Raw genomic sequence first — 25,230 nt, 5'->3', positions numbered from 1 at the left:
TCAAATTCTGTTTTTGGTTTTTGCAGTCGCTTGGGATGCTTAACACTCGGTAGTTGTGAAGTTTGTAAAATTCCGATATTTTATAAGGTTTATGTTCGATGGCGCGCAGGGCCTAGGGCGCCTTGACTAGATGTTAGGCCGCAACGCTTTTTCCACAAAGATATTGTTTAAAAGTTGAAAAGGCAGGGAAAATTCGCCCGTTTTGTTTGTACAAATCTTATCCACTGCCAGCGAATGTTTGATTCCTTCGGGAATCGGTGGGAGCGATTTCCCGTTTTCCAGCCATTTTCACAAAACGTGACGACACACGTATGAGGCATGATGTACAAATATCCAAATAACTTTGTTCTACAATAATTCAAAATAAAAAAAGGATAATATAGACAGTTGCAAGCTCAAAAAAGCGAAAGAACGGCCTGCTCAACTGGACACTTCTTCAATGAAAGAGTGAGCTTCCGCTTTGTTTTGGAGAACGTGACGTCACCATCCATATATGGCACGCGGCTGTTTTTTTTCAACAGCCTCGAGAAATAACAACTTCGGAGTTAAATTTCATTAATTTTCCCAATAGTTAGGCAACCACAATAGTTTGTATCGAACTATTTAATGCACATATAATCATATTGATAAATTTTCAGAACATGTTTGGTGACCCGCAACCTGCTCTTTAAGATAGACGAAGCACTGTCTGGACGTGAAGCTTTAGTTGTTGGACGTCAATTCAGTCCGGTCACGAAATCATGTCTTTTGTGGAGCGAGATCAATCTCCAGCATGTGCACGTCACAAATTGAACAACACTCAACGCTGCAGCTCTTATTAATGTACACGTACTCAATGACGTGCACGTCACATGACATTTTAATTCACAAACACCCAAGCAAGATGAGTACCTTGGCACAGGGCCCCAAGGTGTTTCACTTCAAACCGGAACCGGCAGACAGGTGAACTCCAAAGTTGAGCTTATTCCAAAATCAAAGCACTCTGGCATGGCACGTGCACAACTTAGAAACTCTGTAATAATGGCCTTGTGACTGTGTGACCAAAGTCAGGTTAAACGTGAGAAATAATAACCAAAGCCTGCACCACCAATGAAAATGAAGCAATTACTCCATCACGTTTGGACAGACAACCCCCACCCCCAAGCATTATGTGATTTTTGATTGGCCTCCCCCATATGCATTACCTCCCATGACTATTTTCTCTCCTCTGCATGGATTATAATCAAAACGTACCTTTCTTTCATCATATACGATGCATTGCTCCGTCTTCAAATGCACATTAAAAAAGAAACCCCCTTCCTTTGGGCAGTGTAGAGAACAGACCTCTCATGAAAATAAAAAACAAAGAACCAGGGTTACATCCATAATGTGCACATGATATAATACATCGTGGTTATTTAACTCAGAGAGATTCCAATTGCACTTACCCATAGGCTAACACCAGAGGCCTGAAGCCTGAGGCCTACAGCCAATACATACTGTGGCCCACAGAACGAAAACAGTTGATGTTTGATTTTCCTGGTTACAATTGTGGGCGGAATCATGCCAGCTGTCCAGCCAATGGATTTTGATCAGAAGGCTTCAGACAAATAGGCAGTGTTATTTGCAACTGCGCAACCAAGCAGGCAGTGTTATTAACGTTTTCAATATATAGGATATATATATATATATATATATATATATATATATATATATATATATATATATATATATATATATATATATATATATATATATATATATATATATATATATATATATATACAGGGTGAGTCAAACGTCGCGCCTGATTTCTGTTTTTTCGGCTGTCAGATCTTTCTGGGAAGTCATGTTGTTAATAATTGTGTTGCAGATTATTAATTTTCGTTATTTATTTATTTTTGATTTTGTTTTGCAGGTTATTGCTGCGAGTTTGGAAAGTTACTGAATTTGCACCAAATTGAGCTTCATGGCACAATGAACAGACACAATTGTATCTACGAGGCTGCGAATAACCCAAGAGTGACAGTTGAGAAGGAGGTGAATTTACCTGGAGTGACAGTTTGGGCAGCCATATCTCCATTAGGGATAATTGGACCCTTTTTCTTTGAGGGATCTGTCACTGCAGAAATTTACCTGGATGTGCTGCAAACCTTCTTTTGGCCAAGGGTACAAGACCAGGACTGTTATTTCCAGCAGGATGGAGCTCCACCTCATTATGGACGTTATGTTCGTCAGTGGCTTGGTGAAAACTTTCCCAGAAAGTGGATCGGCCGCCGCGGTCCGATTGAGTGGCCGGCACGCTCCCCAGACCTCACACCTCCAGATTTCTTTCTTTGGGGGCTCATGAAAGACCTTGTTTATCGTGAAAAGCCTCGTACCATTCAGGAATTGAAGGCTCAAATCACTGCAAAGTTTGAGGAAATTGATATCGAACTCTGCAGACGTGTGTGCCGCTCTGTGCCTGCTCGGCTGCAATTGTGCATCGATCACGAGGGAGGGCACTTTGAAAATTGCAAGTAAAACAGCTTGGTACAGTTCCGTAATAATTTTTTCTTGAATAAATGGTTAGATAAACATGTCATTCATTTATTTATACCTTATGGTACACTGTAATACAAATGGCAAACAAACAATCAACTGACAGAAATCGGGCGCTACTTCTGACTCACCCTGTATGATACAAAGTCAAGGCTCATGGAGCAGTGAGGAAAGTTTGAAAGTTAATGTCTCCATTCTCGTTACTTGTGACCCTCATTTGTGGGTTTCAGAATGTGGAACAGAGCCCTCCCAGGTCTCCAAGTATCCTTTCCGTTTCATCACGGATCTCAATTCACGGACCAAGTTGTGAAGCTTATTGTTCTCATATTTTTGTTCCGATGGTTCTTTTTCGGGATTGTCGCTGAACAGCCTCCAATTACAGTTTGTTTGTCGTAATATTCCCCGCTATAGTGTTTTTAGCATCTCTGTAAGGTTCTTCTTTATTACTCCTATTGCTGCAGCCATCATTGGCACAACGTCGGTGCTCATCAGATTCCAGGTTCTCTTGACTTTATTTTTGAGATCCTGGTATTTGGGGGTTTTCCCCCCCTGATTTCCATGTTATTTAGACCAAGGTTGCTGTGTCCTGAAATCTCAATTAGCAATGCCTCCTTTTCTTTTTTGTACCCGAAGTACTCACAATGCGTGGTTTTCTCTGTTCATGCTTGAGTTCGCAGGTGAGCCTCAACTCCTTGTTTTGGACAACTGCTTTTGGTTCACGTATCCATGTTTTTTCTTGGACTGGGATATTGAAGTTTTTGTGGATGTGCAGTAGATTACTCCACATACAGGTGTGTACAGCTGACATGGTTGTTTTTTTTTTTACATCCAGAGAGAAGGTGATGGTACTTTCTGTTTCTACCTTGCGGAACCTACGCCTGTCCAGTTGGCTCAGTGCTGACATGTTATTTTTAAAGCCATTGCTGTCGTGTCCTTGATCTTGGGTATTTATTAGGACTCGTTCTCCATCCCAGCTCCAATGAACTTTTCTTGCGCCCAATCTGTCCAGATGTTGTATTTTTTTAATCTTCCTGCTCCTTTATCGTTCTCCTAGTTGTCGGTGTGTATTTGTTGATATTTCGTTTTATATTTTTATCTTTTTTTTTTTTTTTTTGCAATCGGGGCTGTTTCGGTTTCAAGTGTGACATCTTCTATTTGCACCTGTTTTTGGAATCTAATTTTTGTTTTGTTTTGTTCGCTGTGTTTCGGGATACCTTCTCTGGTTTGCTGCCTTAGCGTTTGTGTACAAATTGGATTCGGTAGTGTGTTTTTTTTTTTTTTTTTTTTTTTTTTTTTTTGTATACCTTGGTCGAGGCTCGTATGAGAGCTAACACACAACTCACAGCAAGGAGGCATGAGACAAGAGGGGTGGGAGTGGAAGGGACAAAACATTGGGGAACAGACACAGGTGAACTGTGGAAGGGAGAGGGATGGGGATGGGACGGGGAACATGGCGAGGAGAAGATGGACATTACAGGGACTTTCAGGAAGGAAAGCAGGAGAATTGAAGGAAGTGGGCTTGGGTGGATTATCGGGGGTAGAAAAGATCGAGGATTTGGATGGGGGAAGATAAGAGGTGGTGGTGAACAGCTGTTTTGAAAGCCTGGAGGGAAGAATGGGAAAGAATAGAGTGAGGAAGTTTATTCCAAAGGCGGGAAAAAGAGGAATGGAAGAGAGAAGATGAGCAGTGATTAGGGATTTTGGTAGTTTTACCAGAAGGGGTTGTTGGCGGACCTTGAGCGCCCTGTGGAAATGTGGTTGGGACAAATCGCAGAGAGAGCAGGGGGGGCAAGGCTGGAGAGGAGTCGGTAGAAGACAGAAAGACCACCGACCAACCTGCGGTGATTGAGTGAGAGGCCCAAAGACTCAGCTTCATTGCGGGAGATGCCAATGATCTTAAAAGCCCTGGTTTCGACAGCGTGAAGTCGAGAAAGGTGGGAGGCAGGAGCACCAGCCCAGAGGGGAGAGCAGTACTCCATCAGGCTACGGACAAAAGCTTTGTAAGTAGTCAGGAGCTCAAGAGGGCCGAGGAAGGACTTTGCACGACGGAGGATTCCCAGTCGGCGACTGGCTTTTGAGGCAAGGTTGGAAATGTGACTTTCCCAGGAAAGGTCATGGCAGATAGTGAGAACTTTTCACCAACTCAGCCAATCCTACAGTCATCATTCTGTGCACTTGGTTGAGCTCCATCATCAGGTCAGCACCACCTTCTCGTCTCGGCAGGTACATGCTTGCGATGCATTGGCTTTGTAGAACAATTTTGGATTAAAAGGAAGAACAAGTGAGAGATAGCAAAATATGACGGAGTTAAGGTGGTCGTAGTAGTTGTACAAAAATTCATGTTCAAACAGGATAAACTTCATTGTATCGATCATTTTAAACTCCACACTCGAATCGGATAAGAACTGAGGACAAAGTGGGCTGATGGAAGAAGTTTGAAAAGGAATTACCATTGCACATCAATCGGGAAACAAAAAGGTCGTTTTGATGCGAAATACCAAATGTGATCAACATGAATGTAGTCGTAATGAAAGTTATTTATTTATTGATTTGTTTTGGTTGGGAGGTGTGGGAAGGGTGGGGGGGGGGGTGGTTACCGATATGAAATGAAAATATTCTACGTCTTCACCTCATCCCTTCGCTCTATCTGCGGCTGTTGCTAATTCTTCGCCTCACTTTTCAACCAGGCGGCTGGAACAAATTGGGAATCCGTGCTTGCGCAGGAACAGAAGGAAAGTGAAGGGCCGGGTGTTGGGGTGGAAGAAAGGAAGAGGGTGGAAGTGGGTGGGAGTGCATCAGACGGGAGGAGAGGGAGGAAGAGAGGAATAAAACGAGAGAAAGGAAGAGTTGAAAGGGGCGGGGAGTGGTGGAGCGGGCACCACAAATGACCGCACGAAGAAGTCGTAGAGGCTTATAAAGGCGGCGAGGACACAGATCCGGCTTTCGATCCGGAAGGTGCATGGAAAGGAAGCGGTTCGCTGGCAACGCATCGCCTGGCCACCCCATGAAGCCGACGCCGAGGGACGTTCGGCGCTAGGAAATGCCTACGGGTGTCACTGTGCCCCCGGGGCTCACCACGCCGCCGCCGCCGGTGTTGCTCCTCATGCTGCTCGGCATGCACGGTCTCGCAGTCGAGTGTGCGGTCGACGCCGGACAGGGAGAGCCGTGCTGGCGAGCCGTGCTCCGCTGCCGCGCGCAGCCCGAGTGCCGCGGTGCGTTCGAGCGCTACGCACGTGCTTGCGCACCCGTGCTGCGCGGCGATCGCCGCACGTGCCCGTCGCACTGCGTGACGTCGCTCGGCCAGCTGAACGGGACGCGTGGTGGACCGGGGCTCGAGGTGTGCGAGTGCGGGTCCGACGCGGCTTGCTCCTCGGCTAAGCGGCGCCTCGATCCGTGCCTGCCCCGCACGCTGCCACGCGGGACCTCTCTCGGTTGTACCGAGGCGAGGACGCGCTGCCTGGACGACGATCAATGCGGGCTGGCGCTCGCCGACTACCTGTCCGCGTGCGGGCGGCTCTTCAACGGAGAGCAGTGTGGGCCGCGCTGTCGGGCCGTCATCGCCCGGATGCTGGCTCTTCCTTCGGCCCGCCGCATGGCCAGCTGCGTGTGCGACGGCATCGAGCGGCCGTTCTGCGAGGCCGTCAAGGCCAACATGGAACGGCTTTGCTTCTCGGCTGAGGGCGGCAGCGGTGCCCTACCTCGGCCCGACTACTTCCGGGACCAAGGGGACGGTGCTGATGATGACCTTGAGGAGGAAGATGAGGAGAGCGAAGACTCTGCTTATTATTACTACTACTATAGTAACGGTCCGGGTAACCGTGGATCGGCGGACCGTTCCCTGTCCACGACTCGATCAGGTCATGCGTCACGACTTGCCACCATGTACCCAGGACTACACCTCGCGGTGGCACCGCTGGCCGTTCTCGCAGCCAGCCTTTGAACCAGAGAGACCCTTTTGCGGATTGAAGGTGACATGCGGCGCCGGATCGAGTTTCTTGACAACAACGGGAGGAGGCAACAGGTCCGTCAAGCATGCGCAGTGGTTGCCAACCTATGGTTTGGTTCATTCTTACAAATCGACCTTAAAATCCATCACGACATCCCTGCAGGGGTTACCGCTTCATCTGCTGTTGCGTGGACCCCAATGCGGCGATGACAAGTATTGGGGAAAACGACCCCAAAACCTTCAACCTCGCATCATTGACTTTGCACCTCTTCTATGAGCCTCGACCTCTGCGTAAGAATTCCTGCGCGTCGTTACGATGAACTATCGGCTGTCCCATCAGAGTTTTGCTTGACGAACTGGAAGGTGGTTTGAAATGATTTGACGGTGTTTACTTTCTGGTTATGTTAACTTGTGCTCCATTGACCTGCGCTGGTCTAGTGGTCCAAGGCAAGTCCGTATATGTCCCTCCCGGTGGATTTGAGGAGTCCCACGCTTGCTCGAGATGTCCTACCTGTAGGTGGAGGTAAAGCGTGGACGTTTGAGAAGGCTATACGGCGTGGTGTTGTGGAACAGAACATGCGGCATGCCGGGTTGTGCCAGCATCCACTAAAACAGGACGGTCGGGTCGGTGTTCCTTCAAAAGGACGTTGCTCGACTGTATAAGTATACCGTATACTTGAAAGCCATCCATGGACATGAAAGGCCTTAACACGTGTGAAGGGTTAACAAAGAACCAAAGGTGCCTTGTACTTCTTCTCCCCCCCCCCCCCTCCCAATTCACCATGATTTTGACTTCTGTACAATTCTGTTGATAGTTCTCTTTGACGTGTAGTTAAACGATGGACATTGGAATGGAACCTGTTTTGTATGTAAAGTATTTTATCTGTAAGATATGGGATTGTTTGATAAAAAAAATACAATGATTTAATACCAACGTACAACTCGAGTCGACTGTGCATTCGCAATTCGTCGGTAGCATCGCTTGACGCACTTTTAATTGGATCATCGGGGAAAGCCTTTATTTATGTCTTTACAAGATGAACACACACACACGACTGATACACACACACACACACACACACACACACACACACACACACACACACACACACACACACACACACACACACACACACACACACACACACACACACACACACCTAATCCATCCATCCATTGGGACCATACTCTGCCGTGCGTTGGTGCTGCCTAAGCAGTCTCCTTGGCTATTTTGTACAATCCTGGATGGGTCGCCACTCCGCCACAGGATACTAGCAAGCTGGAACTCGTTTTGCCGACCTCGGAAGGATGACAGGCAGAGTCAACCCCACCTGGTATTAATTCAACACCCGAGCAGGAATTGAACTCAGGATCCTGGGATCCCAAACCCACCACCCTAACCATTAAGCCAACACCAGGCATGTATGACTAATGCACACACACAATACACATACACACATATGACATGCGCACACACACACACACACACACACACACACACACACACACACACACACACACACACACACACACACACACACACACACACTGTAACAACTGTTATTGTTCTCTAACAGGAAAATTGAATGTATGGTAAATAATGTTAAGCTTAGACAAACATCCATCAACAAGATAATGTGATATGCAATCTTGTCCACCGTTCTCTACACACAGACTCCGCTCTTCCGAAGCAGTGGACGAGTCCACACTCCAGCCCAGGATACGCAACTGAATGTGCTGGAATGTGTAATTTATTCAGAATGCCGGTGATAACTCGCCTCCTCTTCACAAAGGACACTGTGTGACCTTTTACGTCCACCGAGTATCGGCAGACGGGACACCCGGCTTAACGTCCAACCGAGGGACGGCACACACACTGACGAATCGCCCTGCCGGTGAAACACCTGGCAGTTTACAGCTGTGTCGGGATTCAAACCCAGGTTTGACGGATCACAGGCTGGTGTGCACACCTCTCGGCTGCGTTAACCTATCACACACTTTTTGTACAGGTGCAACCAATCTATACACATGGGCATGGTTGATGTCCTATCAAGTTTCACCACCACTCTTTTACAAGATAACTTTTTATAATTCGTAACTTTATCAAACTTTATCCAAAAGAAGTGATGCAATGATTGTCCTCAAGGGGGAAAAATGTTTTTACAATCATACTAAATGGCTGTCTGGATTATCACGTCATGTCTGTTCGACCAAATTAACACATTGTACAAAATCGATCTCACAGGTAGTGAGCGAGTACACTTACCTTTGAGCTGTCTAACTTGGGGGTTCGATTCCCGACCTTGCTGCAAACTGCCACCTTGGTGTTGTGTTAAAGCATCATTGGGATCCTTGGGAGGTGAAGTGGGAGAACTCAAACGGGTCCACATCCCTCCCCTATAGACTGAAGAGGGTCTCCATAGGTTTGAGATGCCACGAGGTCGTTTTTACAAAGATCTTCTTTTTTTTTTTTTCAAAGATCAAAGGTCTTTTCCTTTTCTTCTGTTTTTGCAAAGAGAAAAAGATTGTCACTGGCACCTTGGTCAAGTTGTACATTCTTGCAGTACTACTGCTGGGAAGGCAAAGGCAAATCACCCAGTACCCCGTGTGTTTCATCGAGATATATATATATCCAATATTTGTTAAAGGTCTATGTTTATCGCTTAAACTTTTTGATTATCAGGGCATTGACTTACTGATCACCTGGTGTAAATAACAAACTATTTATTTCGCAGCCTTCTCATATTTGTGTACGTAATAAATTAATGCCCCTTCTAAAAGTTGGGTGCAGAGGTAACGAACGTACTTACCTTTGAGCTGCTCAGCGTGGGTTCGATTCCCGACCCAACTATCAATGTTCGAATTTGTGTTTCGCAGGTAGAAAGAATGTCACGTGATCGTGTTCCTTCCCTCGGATGGACATTAAGCTGGATATCCCATCTCCCAGCATTAGTTGGTGAACGTTAAAGATCGCACGGTGTCTCTCCTTACCAAAGTCGGTGAACGATGTTCCTGACCCTCATTACAAGGGGCAGGTGAAAATTATTTTGTGAAATTCCTGCCACTTTAAGTCTAACGTCAGGCCTGGCCACCTGGTTCGTGAAAGACTTGGGCCAACAACTTTCCCCATGGCTGACCCCACAAGAGGATGAGAATCATTGGGGGCGTTAAAGTAGTATTAGGAGTAGAATAAGTAGGTTTTTCCGAACTTGGGATGTAATTTATACAGTAAGTAATATTATTTAATTAACGAGAGCACATTTCAGCACCTTGTATATGTAGGCAAAAGATGCGATATAAATACTATTATTATTATTAATAATTATTATTATTATTATTATTTAAAAAAAAATTAGCTTGTACGTTTTAAAAAAAAAAAATTAGGTTTGAAAGCCATGATAAATTTCAATAATCCCTTAATTTTTTAAAATATCATGTCATATAGACCCTCTGACTCCTATTAAATGCCCCAAAAACTCCTGTTTAAGCGATTTCAAAAGAGTAAACAGGAATACCATCATGTTTCTGTCTTGGTAGTCGACACAAAAGTGTGCAGATCTCTCTGTCTGAGTGTGGGTCCATAACATGCGTAGATCGATGAAGATGAAGGGACAGGAAATGAGAAAGGCAGACGTCATGTGGTGCAACCCCTCACTCTCGAGCTAGACCATCGACCGAAATAAACAGCTGGACATCACCCCCGCCCTCGGCTCTCAATCTCCTCAAGTAACTCTCTTTGAAATCGCCAAGCCTGTCGGCACACAAGGCGTCGTGGCCATGAGCCTCACGCCTCGAGCTCTCCACCCACACCCCACTCCCCCAACACCCACCCACCAGCAATCCAGACACAGAGTCAAGTGCTGGCTTTGTGCTGTGAACAGGCACGCGCCGCAGGGGGGGGGGGCTGGGAGGGGGGAAGGTTTGAGGACTGCTATGGGGTTGGATACCACCCCCCCCCTCTCCCTTTGCTTTTCTCCTTCAATCCAGACTCCCAAACTCTCTCCTTCCACCCCCATGCACAACTACCGCGAGCTCTGCTGGCCATGGCTCCTTCACCCGAACCCTCCCTTCCCATACCCTCCCCAAACCTCCTTTCCTTTCTCATGCCCCGCAGGAGACTTTCTTAATAATGATGGAGGAGGCATGGAGCCGGACCTGGGGTCTGGATGGTTGGGGAGGGGGGAGAGGTTTCTATGCCCTATCGGATGATGGACGCTGCAGCGTCTGGAGGAACGTTTTGTGTTCCTCACACATAAAGTTACAGTTTGAGAACTCCGAGCGACATGACGGTAAATGTGGCTGAACGGGGGTCTTTGAACGGTGGTATGTTGGGCGCAGGATCGTGGCGTCCCTCACGTCCCTCACCCCACCCCGACCCTCCCAGCAGCGGGTCAACTGTCCTTTGGGCGCTGGACAAACCTGAACCAGGGAAACGCCTGAGCCTGACGGCGTGGTGCTGAGAACTTGTCTCGACTTGTATATCAAAATGTTAAATTTCCCACCACCACCACCACCACCACCACCACACACTCCCTCCATTTCTCATTCACACTTTCCATTCCTCTCCTCAATTTAAATATTATATTCAGGTTGAGGGTTACCACGGGAGCACAGTGTTGCTGGTAAAGACGTTTCCTTTAAAGGACTTCCTCCGTGATCAATGACTTGTCAGGACAAGCAGCAGAGACTCCACAACCTTAAAGTACTAGTCGTCTTCAGCATGATCCGAAAAGGTGTCTAAACTGGACACACAATGATAAAGCTTGTTCAGGCACCATGATTGATATTTGCAGCCATTTTCCACTGTACACATGTCCTCTTCCACAAAATTGATTAAAAAGTTGAGTTATCAGCCATTTAATGCGAGCTTTACTTATTTACAAATTATGACTGTTCACGAGTTCGAACCAATTTGGAGCATTTTCATTCACATCAAACCCACTAAGGAGATACCTTTGAACTGCTCTTTGATTCTATCTTTCACTCAGAAATGCAAGTTCTTCTGAATTGTTGACACACACACACACACACACACACACACACACACACACACACACACACACACACACACACACACACACACACACACACACACACACACACACACACACACCTTGGATAGACTACAAAAAAGATTTTGATAGTATTGCCAATGGAGCTCTGGAATATGACATTGATATAACACCACTCGGAAGGAAATATTGAAATACCAGGAGTGAAGATACGACATCGGATCTTGTCGGGAGACAGCCTTTCACCCCTCCAGTTTAGCCTGGCCCTGCATCCACTGAGCAAACTTCATTAATGAGAAAGGACATGGATACAACCTCACACACAATAAAATAACATCCAAAGAAACAAACAAGAAAGGTGAGACATCTACTGTACATGGATGATTTTAAAATCTTCGCACCGAACGACAACAAATTGGTAGAACAACGGAAATTAGTGAAACGGTACTCCGACAATATCTAAATGGAATTTGGCCAAGATAAGTGTGGGACAAAATGCACATTCGTACAGCGTAAACCAGAAGTAAACGTATTCGTACAGCGTAAACACGTAAACGTATTCGGACGTAAACGCATTCGTACAGCGTAAACATAAAAATCGACCTAGATACAACAATACAAGGAGCTAGACAATGAGGCATCTTACAAATGCCTCGGAGTAGAAGAAGGCCACGAAATATGTCACAAAACAATGCGCAAAACAATCGCCAAAGAATACCTGCGTAGAACGAGGATGATCCTGAAAACACATCTCATCCTGAGAAACAAAATCAAAGCCATTTTAAAACCAACTTGCACTCCCAGTATTCCAATACAGCTGAGGAATAATAAACTGGCCACAAATGGAAATCAACAAACTAGATATCAAAAGAAGCAAACTCCTCACCGTCCATAAAAATGTTCCACAAAGTCAATGCATCCCGAAAATGTACGTACCGAGATGAGAAGGAGTCTAGGATTGGTTCAGTACGGCAAAAGTGCAACAGACCACCGAATCCAATTTGTATGCAAGCACGAAGACAACAAACCAGAGAAGGTATCCCTAACCTACCTTGCAAAAAAATTCCAACAGGTGTGAATGGAAGATGCCACACATGAAACTGAAACAGCAACAAATACAGCCCCAACAATTGCAAAAAAGACAAAATAATAATATAAAACGAAATATCGACAAATATACACCGACAATTGGGAGAACGATAAAAGAGCAGGAAGGTATATTATAAAATAAAATAAAGAGTTGGACAGATTGAGAATCGACAAAGATGGCTCATTGGAATTTTTAAGAAGAGGTCACCTCAGCTGGGATGGAGAATGAATAATTATTAATGCCCCCAGACAAGGGACACTACACGAATGGCTTTAAGAAAATGGCAGGACTGAGTCAATCGGACAAGTGTTGGGTCTGCATGGGAGAAACAGAAAGCACGAGCCACCTCCTATCGGGATGTAAAAAAAAAACTCATGTCAGAACAGCTGTACACACAAGGGCACAACAAGGTATGGAGAGTAATGTGCTGACACATATACAAAAATGTCAATATCCCAGTTTTAGAAAACTCATGCAATCATGAACCAAAAGCAATCATTGAAAACAAGGAAGTAACGCTCACGTACGATCTAATTATCCCATCGAGCATGGACATAAAAAACAAAGCACTGTATAGTCTTGCGACTCAATATAGTACTTCAGGCCAAAAAAAGAAAAGAAGGCATTGCTAATTGAGGTGTCAGTACCCAGCTATTTTGGTCTAAATAACACAGACATCAAGAAAATGACCAAATATCAAGACCTCAAGAATGAAGTAAAAAGATCACGGAAGCTGAAGAATGCCAACATTGTACCTGTGGTTGTTGTAGCAGTGGGAATGTTGAATAAGAGCCTTATGGAGATCTGAAAAAGCATCCCTGGAAATATTACGACAAACGAACTACAGTTGGAGGCTGTCTGGAGCTTGATGATGATCCTGAAATGTACAAGGGGCAATCAAATAGTTTGAAGAACTAGATATTTACAATAGTCAAATAAACTTCCATTGTTTTTATTTATCAACTAGCAGATTTACCCGGCATTGTGCGGGAAGAGAAATGTGAATAAGTAACACTTTGTTGCCAATCACAAATATCTATTAATTGATTGGCTGATTGGAGCTCTGTTTCAACTTCCGCGTGCATCCGTCCTTGAATACGTTTGAAGAAGAAGATGTCTGAATACAAACGGCTTTGCATTTTGAATGCAGACAGGCTTTCCATCTTGCTTTTTTAAAATCTTAAATCTTCCTCTTAGTGTGTTGTTGTATATCATACACAATTCAGCATCTAAAAAGCTTGTGATGATGAATATCCCACAAACAATGTCCCCCTCCTTGCTCCTTACACTGCCTAATTTCAATTTTTCCCCAAAGTGGATGCGGATGGGCTTTACAGGGACGGGCAGGCAATTTCAAGTTTTATATAAACCCAAACTGGCATCACCACAACTCATCATTATAAAACATTTACCACTCCACCCTTCTGCCCCGCTGACTCTCCTGCCCCCTTCTCAATCCACAGAGCTCTCCTACCCCCCTCCTGCCTCGCCGGCTCTTCTGCCCCCTTCTCAGTCCATGGAGCTCTTCCCCTCAACAGGAAGGCAAAATTATATGCTGCCTTGGTATGTAATAGTGGGGATTAATTTACCGATGCAATGGCGTTTAAACAGTAAGAGTGAATATTAGCTGAGGGCATGCCATTGGGAGTGGGGGGGGGGGAGAGGTGGGAGAAGAGAAGGAGGACAAATTTAACTTTGTGAATGGTGCTTTAACCTCAGCGTTGCCCAGGTGTTAAAAAAAAAGGAAAGTGTAATACCCTCTGCCACCGCCACCAGGTGGCGCTAAACAGTACACATTTACATAGACAATTTACACCCCCAACACCTCCGCGTGAGGCCGTGGCCACATCGCTTATGTTACTGCCCACACAAAGTTGTATTTGTACCCATAGTTTGGAGTTTGTAACTTAAAAGATGTGGCTGTGCATGGAACACATACAAACAGAGAGAGAGAGAGACAGAGAGAGAGAGGAGAGAGAGAGAGAGAGATGGAGAGATGGAGAGAGATAGAGGGATAGAGGGGGAGAGAGAGAGAGAAAGAGAGAGAGATTTTTGCCTTTTATCGGTATAGATAAGCAGGAATTTAAATAAATGGTAAGATTTCATTTTCATTTTTTTTACAAGTCATCAGGAAAACTTTTAAAAGTTGGTATTTTTTCCCAGACTATTGTGACTACTCCATTCCGAGGACTTTTTAAACGCCCCACGTATCTCCACCTCTTCATTCCTTCCCTTATTATTCTCAACCATCTTCCTTTCTAAAATTGTCACCTAATAAGTAGATAGCTGTCAATGTTCTTACCAAGGAACATCTTTGAAGTAACCCTCACGCAAACTCTTACATCCCTGTGGCATCACCTCGACTACCACACCTCCTTCCCTCCTCTCTCCCCTCCAGCTTCATGGATGCAGCTGCGCACAAACACATCTTGGTTATTGAAGATCAGCCAAATCGTCAGAGCTAACTGCCCGTATGTCCGTGCCGTGCCTGCGGGTAACTGGAAACGGGCACAATCAAATTGGCCACACCAGTAAGTTCCTGCCAGGCTCCATCATTTGGACGTGGGATATTAGGTTCCCGAGCTTTCTGCTTTACTCTGTGGCTGCTCACACCCTCTTCCTCAAACCACCCTCCTTTTAGCCATGCAGATCCCCTAAAGACCTTCCTTCGCCAGCACCAATGTGAAGGATTTATGGGATTTGACAGCAGCTCTGTGCCATGGCGGAATACTCGTGTCTGGCAGAACGTTTGCGTTCACAAAAGCTCATGCAGTCGCTGCCCTTGGGCCTAGGGGATTTGATCCGCGTACACGAGGGATTCCGTTTTGTCGATGGTACCCTGTAAACCCTACCCCCTGAGAAAAGCGGAGACCTGAACGTGCGTGACAAGCGATCGAGAATGACAGCTCGACGGTGTGCAATTGGTACCAGGCGGAAAACATTCCTTGCTGCTGGGGAGACAGAAGGCACCTCTGTTTATAGTTTTTTTTGTTTTTTTTTCCTTGTGCAAAACTAGCACTGCTCGGTGTTCCTGAACCTCTTCTAACCATTATTGTTGTTCACCTATTTGCAGAAGATTTGCTCACAAATGTTCTGCTGCTTCTGTGAAGCCATTAAGCATTTGAGTGCAGTCGTTCATCCATCGTGGCCTATTGATTGGTGTCGACATTGGATTGTGATCATGGACGTTGTGGAACCCGAACTCCACCAAATGATTGTGGAAGACACTGGACTGGGATCCTGGAGGTTGTGGAACCCTAACACCACCAAACGATTGGTGTGGATACTGGATTGGGATCCTGGAGGTTGTGAAACCCTAATTCTACCAACCGATTGGGGTGGGACACCAGATGGGGATCCTAGAGGTTGTGTGTTCAAATCTAGCTTAAGGTTTTTAAGGATTTGGATTCCAGACTTCATAAAGACAAAATAATTTCAGTAGAATTGCGACATTATTATTGAATTGCAGGTAAAAACCCAAATGACACATTAAGAGCTTGCCAGGTGGGACATATACCTGCCCCACATGCTCTGCTGTTTTCATGTGATGCGAGTTTACTCTTTGTGATGGACTCTTCTTCCCTTACCTTATTACAGGGAGTCTTTCGAAATGACTTTGGGTCCTATACTTCTCCAGTACTTTCCACTTAATGTTTAGCTCACCTGGAACGGAGTCCCAAGGAGCTTATGGGATGGCTCATCGTCCGTCAGTCCGTCCACAATTATTTGTATCTTCTCTGAAACTACACACACGATTTCGATTAAAAACTTCACCATAACCTTCATCACCCTGTATGTAACAAAGTTTGTTCACATCATAAAATAAAAATAAATAAATTAAAATAAAATAATAATAATAATAATAATAAAATCGAGCCTGAAGGGGGGATGCAAGGGGTTGCCCCCGCAAAATAGGTATCATCTCAGAAACTACACATGCAATTCTGATGAAACTTGACGACAACTTTCATCACCTGTGATGTACTAAAGTGTGTTCACGACATTAATGAAATAATTGGCCAAATACAGCACTGGAGTATCAGGAGGAACAAACAAACAAAGATGGAGTCATCAGGAGGAACCTGGAGAGGATTTGGATTTCGGCTGCTACTCCTCGAGCCCAAAACCGATCCAAGTGCAGCCAAGTGAACATTTAATTACCGAAGTGAACCGAAGACATATTGTTTTAAACTTTCAAAGTACTGTTACATTAAATGAGGGGCAATCTACATTTATTTATACACGAGCAAATACCACCCGTCACTTTGCTGACAGGAACACTGAGATTGGGGGGAAGAAAGTCCCTGTAATGTCCATCTTCTCTTCACCATGTTCCCCGTCCCATCCCCATCCCACTCCCTTCCACAGTTCACCTAATGTGTCTTTTCCCCACTGTTTTGTCCCTTCCACTCCCACCCCTCTTGTCTCATGCCTCTCAGGTGAGAGGAAGGGAAGGCAGACGTGCGGTGGAGCGTCAATTACGATTCATACAGTCTTATAAAAATGATTCTGCATAGAATAACAATGAAGATGGAAACAAAATAATGTCTGAAATCCATTTTCTACCGGTCATCCTATAAATACCACCCAGAGACAAACACTGCCCGGACATATTCGGAGAGAAACACAGTCCACAGACAAACACCACCTCGACGCATCCGGAGACAAACGCTGCTCGGACACGTCCGGACTCAAACTTCCATCGAGACATAAACACCACCCAGACACATCCAGAGACAAACTCCCATTCAGACACGTTCAGCGACAAATTCCCATCTGGACACGTCTGGAGACAAACATCGCCTGGACATAACCACCGTCCAGACACATATGGAGATATGCGTCTGGAGACAAACTCCCGTCGAGACATAAACACCGCCCAGATATGTTCAGAGACAAACACCGTTGGGACATAAATACCGCCGGGACGCATCCGGAGTCAAGCTGTCCAGAGACAAACACCGCCCAGACATAACCACCATCCAGACAAATATGGAGATATGCGTCTGGAGACAAACTCCCGTCGAGACATAAAAACCGCCCAGATATGTTCAGAGACAAACACCGTTGGGACATAAATACCGCCGGGACGCATCCGGAGTCAAGCTGTCCAGAGACAAACACCGCCCAAACATAACCACCATCCAGACAAATATGGAGATATGCGTCTGGAGACAAACTCCCGTCGAGACATAAAAACCGCCCAGATATGTTCAGAGACAAACACCGTTGGGACATAAATACTGCCGGGACACATCCGGAGTCAAGCTGTCCAGAGACAAACACCGCCCAGACATAACCACCATCCAGACACATATGAAGATATGCGGCTGGAGGAAAACTCTCATCCAGACAAACACCGCCCAGATACGTTCGGAGACAAACACCGTCCGCACATAAATACCAGTGGGGTGTGTCCAGAGTCAAGCTGTCTGGAGACAAGCACCACTTGGACACGTCCAGAGACAAATTCCCGTCAGGACAGAAACACCGCCCGGACACAAAAACACTGCCCAGACACGTTCGGAAACAAACACCGCCCGGATGCATCTGTAGCCAAGCTGCCCGGAGACAAACACCTCTCAGACATGTCTGGAGTCAAACTCCCATCCGGACACATCCAGAGACAAACTCCCATCCGGACACGTCCAGAGACAAACCCCGCCCAGACAGAACCACTGTCCAGACATATATGGAGATAACCACTGTCCAGACATCGGGACCATCCAGATATGTCCAGAGAGAGAGAGAGAGAGAGAGAGAGAGAGAGAGAGAGAGAGACAGAATGAAAAAAAAATAGAAGAGAGAAAGGTGAGGGGTGGAGGTGGGGTTAGTAAAGAGAATGACATGTTATGCTTAATGACTGAACACACACACACACACACACACACACACACACACACACACACACACACACACACACACACACACACACACACACACACACACACACACACACACCAGAACAGCTGTACACACAATGACACAACAGAGTTTATAAAGCAATCCACTGGCACATCTGCAAAAACTTTTATGTCCTAGTACAAGAAAATTTGTGAAAAAATAATACAAGAGTAATCACTGAAAACATGGAAGCACCTACCGCTCACGTCTGAACTAATGATCCCATCAAGCAAGAACATCAAAAACAAAGCATTGTGACCAGATATCGCACTTAGGTACAAAAAAAAGAGAAGAAGGTATTGCTGATTGAAGTATTTAAAATAGCAGTGATTTTGGACTAAACAATGCAGAAATCAAGAGAATGACCGAACACCAAGACCTCAAGAATGAAGTGAGAAGATCTTGGAAGTTGAAGAATGCCAAAGTTGTACCCGTGATAGCTGGACCTACAGGAATAATGACAAAGAACCTCACAGAGATATTAAACATAGGGGCAGTACCCCTGGGTGCTCCTCTGGTCGTGGCTGGATAAGATAACCAGGCAACTGCTGATAGGCATGGAAGACCCACAAAAGATGTAGTGGAGAAGAAAGTAAATACCGATAGATTTTTTTAAAATGCCATGAACAAGCCTTGGTACGGGTAACAAAGGTTGTGGTCAAGTTTCATCAAAATCGTGTGCGGTTTCAGAAAAGAAAGTAAATGCATATTTTGGGGGGCAACCCCCTCATAGAGATGGACGAGGTAAGGGTAGGAGAGAGAGAGAGAGAGAGATGGATGAGGTAAGGGTAGGAGAGAGAGATGGATGAGGTAAGGGTAGGAGAGAGAGAGAGATGGATGAGGTAAGGGTAGGAGAGAGAGAGAGAGATGGATGAGGTAAGGGTAGGAGAGAGAGAGAGATGGATGAGGTAAGGGTAGGAGAGAGATATGGACGAGGTAAGGGTAGGAGAGAGATATGGACGAGGTAAGGGTAGGAGTTATTGTGTAAGTTTTGAGGTTATAAAATTTGACTTTAGTATGTGCGCAGTTTTATCAGCATTGTGTTCTTTTGGCTGACCTTGTGTGGACAAATCCACACATTTTCATTGGTTAAACTCCGCTCTCAGATGTTGTTTGCTGCATTGTTTCTGACAAAATGTTCGACAGCATGGTGCAGAGGTTTTCGCCTGTCGAGGTTCGATTCTCGACCCGACTATGAAGTGTCGGATTGGCACTTTGCAGACATGTGAGGCATCAATGTGTGTGCCATCCATCAAGATGAATGTGAAGCCGATTGTTCTGTCTGCTCTCGTTAGTTGGTGATGTTAAAGATCCCACAGTACCCAAAAACAAAGTTTAGGCGAGTTATTGATGGCACTGAATAAATTACAAATGCCTGCTCTAACGAGCAGGGACACTGCACCAGTGGCACATGCACACCTCAGTAAAAATGCAACTATCTGGTCAACCTGGTGGCATCTAATCAAATCTGTTTCTGGTGTTTGTTCCCTCTCCATTCCCTCCCTTACCTCAAATGGCCACACTGCTGATACCGCACGTGAAAAAGCTGAATGCCTAAACTCGGTGTTTGCAGCTAAATCTTGTGTCCAAAACCCATCGCTTTCTCCACCCACCTTACCCAGTCGCACCCAACTGTCCCTGGACTCTGTGTCCTTTTCTCCTGACAAGGTGGAGAGCTTGCTGTCAAACCTCGACTCAGATTCTGCAACCGGTCCAGACGGCATCAGCCCACGTGTCCTAAAAACCTAATCCTCTGCTCTTGCTCACCCTCTCTCTGTTCTATTCACCCTCTCATTTGCTCAAGGTCATCTGCCATCTGCTTGGAAATCAGCAAACATCACTGCCCTGCACAAAAAGGTGCAAAATCAGATCGCTGCAACTACAGATCAATCAGCCTTCTCCAAATCATCAACAAAGTTATGGAATCCATCGTCGCTTCAGACATTAAATCCTTCCTCTTCTCCAATGGCTTGATTTCTGATCATTAATTTGGTTTCAGACCAGGTCACTCTACCCTGGATATGCTGCTTCTGCTCTCCCAACAATGGATGGAGGTCCTCAATGCCAGACAGGAAATCCGAGCCGTATCCCTGGACATATCACGTGCTTTTGACACAGTCTGGCACCCTGCCCTGCTCACCAAACTCTCTTCCCATGGTATCCAAGGCCATCTCCACTCATGGCTCGCAGACTTCCTCTCCTGTCGCAGTCAACGTGTGGCCCTAAATGGAGTTCTTTCATCCCCTCTTCCTGTCCAGGCTGGAGTTCCTCAAGGTAGCGTTCTGGACCCTGTCCTTTTTCTGGTTTTCATAAATGATCTCTCCGACTGGAAAATCCTCTATATCTCTTTGCTGATGACTCCACCCTCTGCCGTACCATCGCTCATCCCTCAGACCGGCAAGCAGCAGCTTCTTCGCTCACTGCAGATCTGGATAAAATCACAAACTGGTCCAACACGTGGAACATGTCTTTCAATCCGGACAAATCTCGCACTCTCACTATGTCTCTTCGAAAGGACCGTTTAGAACCCCCCCTCCCCCCCCCATCTACTTTCTCAACAATCCTTTGGAAGAAGTCCTTTCTTTCAAGCTTCTGGGTCTCACTATCTGCCATGACCTTTCCTGGGAAAGCCACATTTTAAACCTCGCCTCCAAAGCCAGTCGCCGACTGGGAATCCTTCGTCATGCAAAGTCCTTCCTCGGCCCACCTGAGCTCCTGACCACTTACAGAGCTTTTGTCCGCAGCCTGATGGAGTACTGCTCTCCCCTCTGGGCTGGTGCTCCTGCCTCCCACCTTTCTCGGCTTCACGCTGTAGAAACCAAGGCATTTCGGATCATTGGCATCTCCCACGATGAGGCTGAGTCTTTGGGCCTCTCACTCAATCACCGTAGGTTGGTCGGTGGTCTTTCTGTCTTCTACCTTCTCCTCTCCAGCCTCGCCCCCCCTGCTCTCTCTGCGATTTGTCCCCACCACATTTCCGCAGGGCGCTCAAGGTCCGCCAACAACCCCCTTCTGGTAAAACTACCAAAATCACGAATCACTGCTCACCTTCACTCTTTCATTCCTCTTTTTTCCCGCCTTTGGAATAAACTCCCTCACTCTATTCATTCCCATTCTTCCCTCCAGGCCTTCAAAACAGCTGTTCACCACCACCTCTTGTCATCCCCCATCCAAATCCTCGATCTTTTCTACCCCCGATAATCCACCCAAGCCCACTTCCTTCAAATTCCCTGCTTTCCTTCCTGAAAGTCCCTGTAATGTCCATCTTCTATTCCCCGTGTTCCCCACCCCATCCCTCTCCCTTCCACAGATCTCCTAATGTGTCTGTTCCCCACTGTTTTGTCCTTCCCACTCCCTCCCCTCTTGTCGCATGCCCCCCTTGATGTGCGTTGTGCGTTTGCTCTCACACGAGCCTCGACAAGGTATACAAAAAAATAATAAAAATAATTCATACTTGAATCAAAATGCTTCTGCATAGAATATCTGTGAAGATGGAAACAAAATAATGTCTGAAATCCATTTTCTACCATCATACTATGAATACCACCTGGACATGCCCGGAGATAAATGAAGTCCAGAAACAAACACCGACCGGACAGGTCCGGAGACAAATACTATCCAGAGATAAACACACACTGTCCAGAGATAAACACTGCCCGGACACGTCCAGAGACAAACTCCCGTCTGGACATAAATACCGCACAGACAGATCCGGAGACAAACACCGCTCAGACACATCCAGAGACAAACATTGTCCAGAGATAAACAACACCCGTACACGTCGGGAGACAAACTCCGTCTGGACACGTTCGGAGACAAACACTACCCAGACACCTCCAGAGAGAAACATCATCTAGACATAATCACCGCCAAGGACACGTCCGAAGAGAGGTTTGACAGAGAGAGAGAGAGAGAGAGATGTGTGGGAGGGTGCCACTCTGTATTAGGCAGAGGTGGAGCAAGGATGGGACAGACAGAGAGAGAGAGAGTCGGGGGAGGGGAGTTATCAGAGAGATAATATGCTTTATGAACAACACACACACACACACACACACACACACACACACACACACACACACACACACACACACACACACACACACACACACACACACACACACACACACAATTAGTGCTTGGCTGATATCGGCAATTCTTCAGGAATCGTCAGATTGGAGTCTGTGTGATTACACACTACAGTACGTACTGTATACAACCCAAAAACCTTGAGTAGCTTTCACTCTTGTTTTGGGAAAATTTCAATAAACAAATTATAAAAACAACATTGAATTATAGACGTTTCAGGAAGATGTACATAAACATTAATCTTTAATATGGAATAGGCAAAGCCTAGAAGCGAACGTAGAATTCTTCTTACATTCGCTTCTGACTTTACATAAAACTTGTTCACAACTGTACACTTGCCAACTAGACCGTGGTACGTGTTAGCACCGCACAGCTGATGATTTTGCCGCAATTTCCGGTTACTTCGGCCTGGATTCGGGATCAGCGATCAAATAATGTAAATCATGATTAAAAAATACTTTTTGATGATGCGGGAGATATCTTTATCTATCTGTAATTCCAGCAATGTGTGTGTGTCTGTGTGTGTCTGTGTGTGTCTGTGTGTGTCTGTGTGTGTCTGTGTGTGTCTGTGTGTGTGTGTGTGTGTGTGTGTGTGTGTGTGTGTGTGTGTCTGTGTGTGACCACTGTTACTTGACAACCACTGGTCCGATCTAATTGAAACTTGCCAGGTATATTTCTGGGGACCTGAGGACGTGCCTTTTCAAGGTTTGATATTAATCGGACGAGTGCTTCCCAAGTTATTAAGCCACAAGTTATTAAGCCGTTAAGTATGGCCATTTATTTACCAACCAATGACAGGAACCGTTGCTGCGTAGCCGTGGTCGATGGGGAAGAGAAGCTCAGCCGCATTCGCCATTTCGGGTTTTTTCTCTTCTCTTCTCTTCTCTTCTCTTTGTGTTTTTCCTTGCGAAAAGGCAAAATACGTTGGCGCTAATTGAATAATTGGCCATTAAAAGCCTCCATATTCTTGCCCTGGACGAGGAATCAAAGAAGAAGCGCAGTTTCCTCAGCGATGTTGTTTATGAAGAGGTGCTAACGAGATAAAGGTGTGTACAATGTACATGGAGACGATTTTTATTATTATCTATTTATTGAAGAAAAATTGTTCCAAAAATAATTTATCAAAAAAAGTGCACAACTTTTTTTTGTTTCCAATTGTCAAAATGCTGTGGCCTTTGGAAGTGTTAAGGAATTCAGCTCTCCTCGACATGCTTGCCAACGAAATACATCTCAATTTGGTGGTAAAAAACGATTCACAACGACGGGTTTCCTTACTCATTGCTCTGCAGTCTGCATTCAACCCCTTCATTTGTCATCTCATCTATCTATAATTCCAGCAATCTGTGTGTGTGTGTGTCTGTGTGTGTCTGTGTGTGTCTGTGTGTGTCTGTGTGTGTCTGTGACCGCTGTTTCCCGACAACCACTGGTCCGATCTAATTGAAACTTGCCAGGTGTATTGCTGGGGACCTGAGTATGTGCCTTTTCAAGATTTGATATTAATCGGACAAGTGATTCCCAAGTTATGGCCATTTATTTACCAACCAATGACAGGACACGTGCTGCATATGCGTGGCCGATGCGCCATTTAGTTACCAATCACAGGACACGTTGCTGCGTGGGCGTGGCTGCGTAGGCCGGTGCACGGCCGGCCGACGATGAACTCACGTGCCATGCTGGTTACGATGGGGATCGATAAGTGCCTTAGTTACCGTGGGGTAGGAGTGCCAATGGTAAATGGCAGCGAATGTCATGGCAAGCAAAGACAGGGAGGTAAACTTGATTTTAATTAACTCTGTGTGTAAGTATCACAGCAGTTGTTACTTCAATGCAAGCGATAATTCGTGGAATGATGTGAACATTCCGTACGGGCATGCACTACTTTTGGATAGTGATGACTTACTGTATTCTAATAATTTCTCGATTTCTTATCCGCATTTATAGATAAACACAATGCCCCAATCCAGTCGTCGTTTATGAGAGCGAAGGAATGGCCTGTGTGTTTGTTTGAAAGTTTTTTTTTTTTTGCATGTATGGCCACGCACATATGGGCATGCGAGAGCGAAGGAACAGCCTGTGTGGTCGTTGTTTCTGGCACGTGGTTTGAAAGTTTTTTTTATTTTTTTTGTATGTACGGACACGCACGTACAGCCACGCGAGAGCGAAGGAACAGCATGTGTGGTTGTTTCTGGCAAGCAGTTTTATAGTATTGTTGTGGTTGACGAAATTCGCAAACCACCATTCAGGTCCCGTAGGTGAGATATCTCTGTAAGTATATGTGTAGTTAGCCCAAACCCGTTGTTTCGAGGGAATAAATGTCATTCATTCGGGCTGCGACCCTTTTAGATAGCCGTTTTTCTTTTACTATCTTTATTTTGGACCAACCGCCATTACTACCACCACAACCACCACCAACCGCATCTCGACAACCACAGCCACTTTCTCCAGAACCGCCTTCACAACATCCACCTTCTCCACAACCGCTTTCACACAACAACCACCAACCGCAACGCCGCTTCACAAAAACAACAACGCCAACAGCCACGACCTTTACCGTCACATCTCGCTCTCGCAACCAAAGCATCACCGCCATTCCCGCGCCGCTTGTGGGCACCGATCCTGGACTCGTACAGGGCGCGCGCCGAGCAGCGGGTGCAAAAAGCGGCCTTTCCGAG

At 45.7% G+C, this 25,230-nt stretch overlaps 1 protein-coding gene and 1 long non-coding RNA gene across 2 annotated transcripts in view; one reads left to right on the top strand and one right to left on the bottom strand.

Annotated features, from left to right (window-relative positions):
• LOC147020719 (uncharacterized) overlaps nucleotides 1-16,022 on the bottom strand; it is a 137,209-nt gene extending 121,187 nt beyond the window's left edge. Inside the window, exons 1-4 of the long non-coding RNA XR_015061934.1 lie at nucleotides 14,871-16,022; nucleotides 12,197-13,445; nucleotides 11,677-11,753; nucleotides 11,068-11,208 (exon numbers count right to left, since the gene is read on the bottom strand). This is a non-coding gene — a long non-coding RNA (uncharacterized LOC147020719). The remainder of the gene's footprint in view (nucleotides 1-11,067; nucleotides 11,209-11,676; nucleotides 11,754-12,196; nucleotides 13,446-14,870) is intronic.
• On the top strand, nucleotides 5,323-7,407 carry LOC147020720 (growth arrest-specific protein 1-like). Its single transcript, XM_085896280.1, has one exon. The coding sequence runs from the start codon at nucleotides 5,561-5,563 to the stop codon at nucleotides 6,458-6,460; it is 900 nt and encodes a 299-aa protein (XP_085752406.1). The 5' UTR covers nucleotides 5,323-5,560; the 3' UTR covers nucleotides 6,461-7,407.
• Nucleotides 16,023-25,230: the final 9,208 nt, after the last annotated feature.

Source organism: Eptatretus burgeri, chromosome 9 (assembly GCF_056783735.1).
Source record: "Eptatretus burgeri isolate ZD-2024b chromosome 9, Ebu_testis_v1, whole genome shotgun sequence".
Taxonomy (NCBI): Eukaryota; Metazoa; Chordata; class Myxini; order Myxiniformes; family Myxinidae; genus Eptatretus; species Eptatretus burgeri.
The sequence above is the reverse complement of the archived record's forward strand: the minus strand, read 5'-3'. Positions and strand labels throughout refer to the sequence as shown.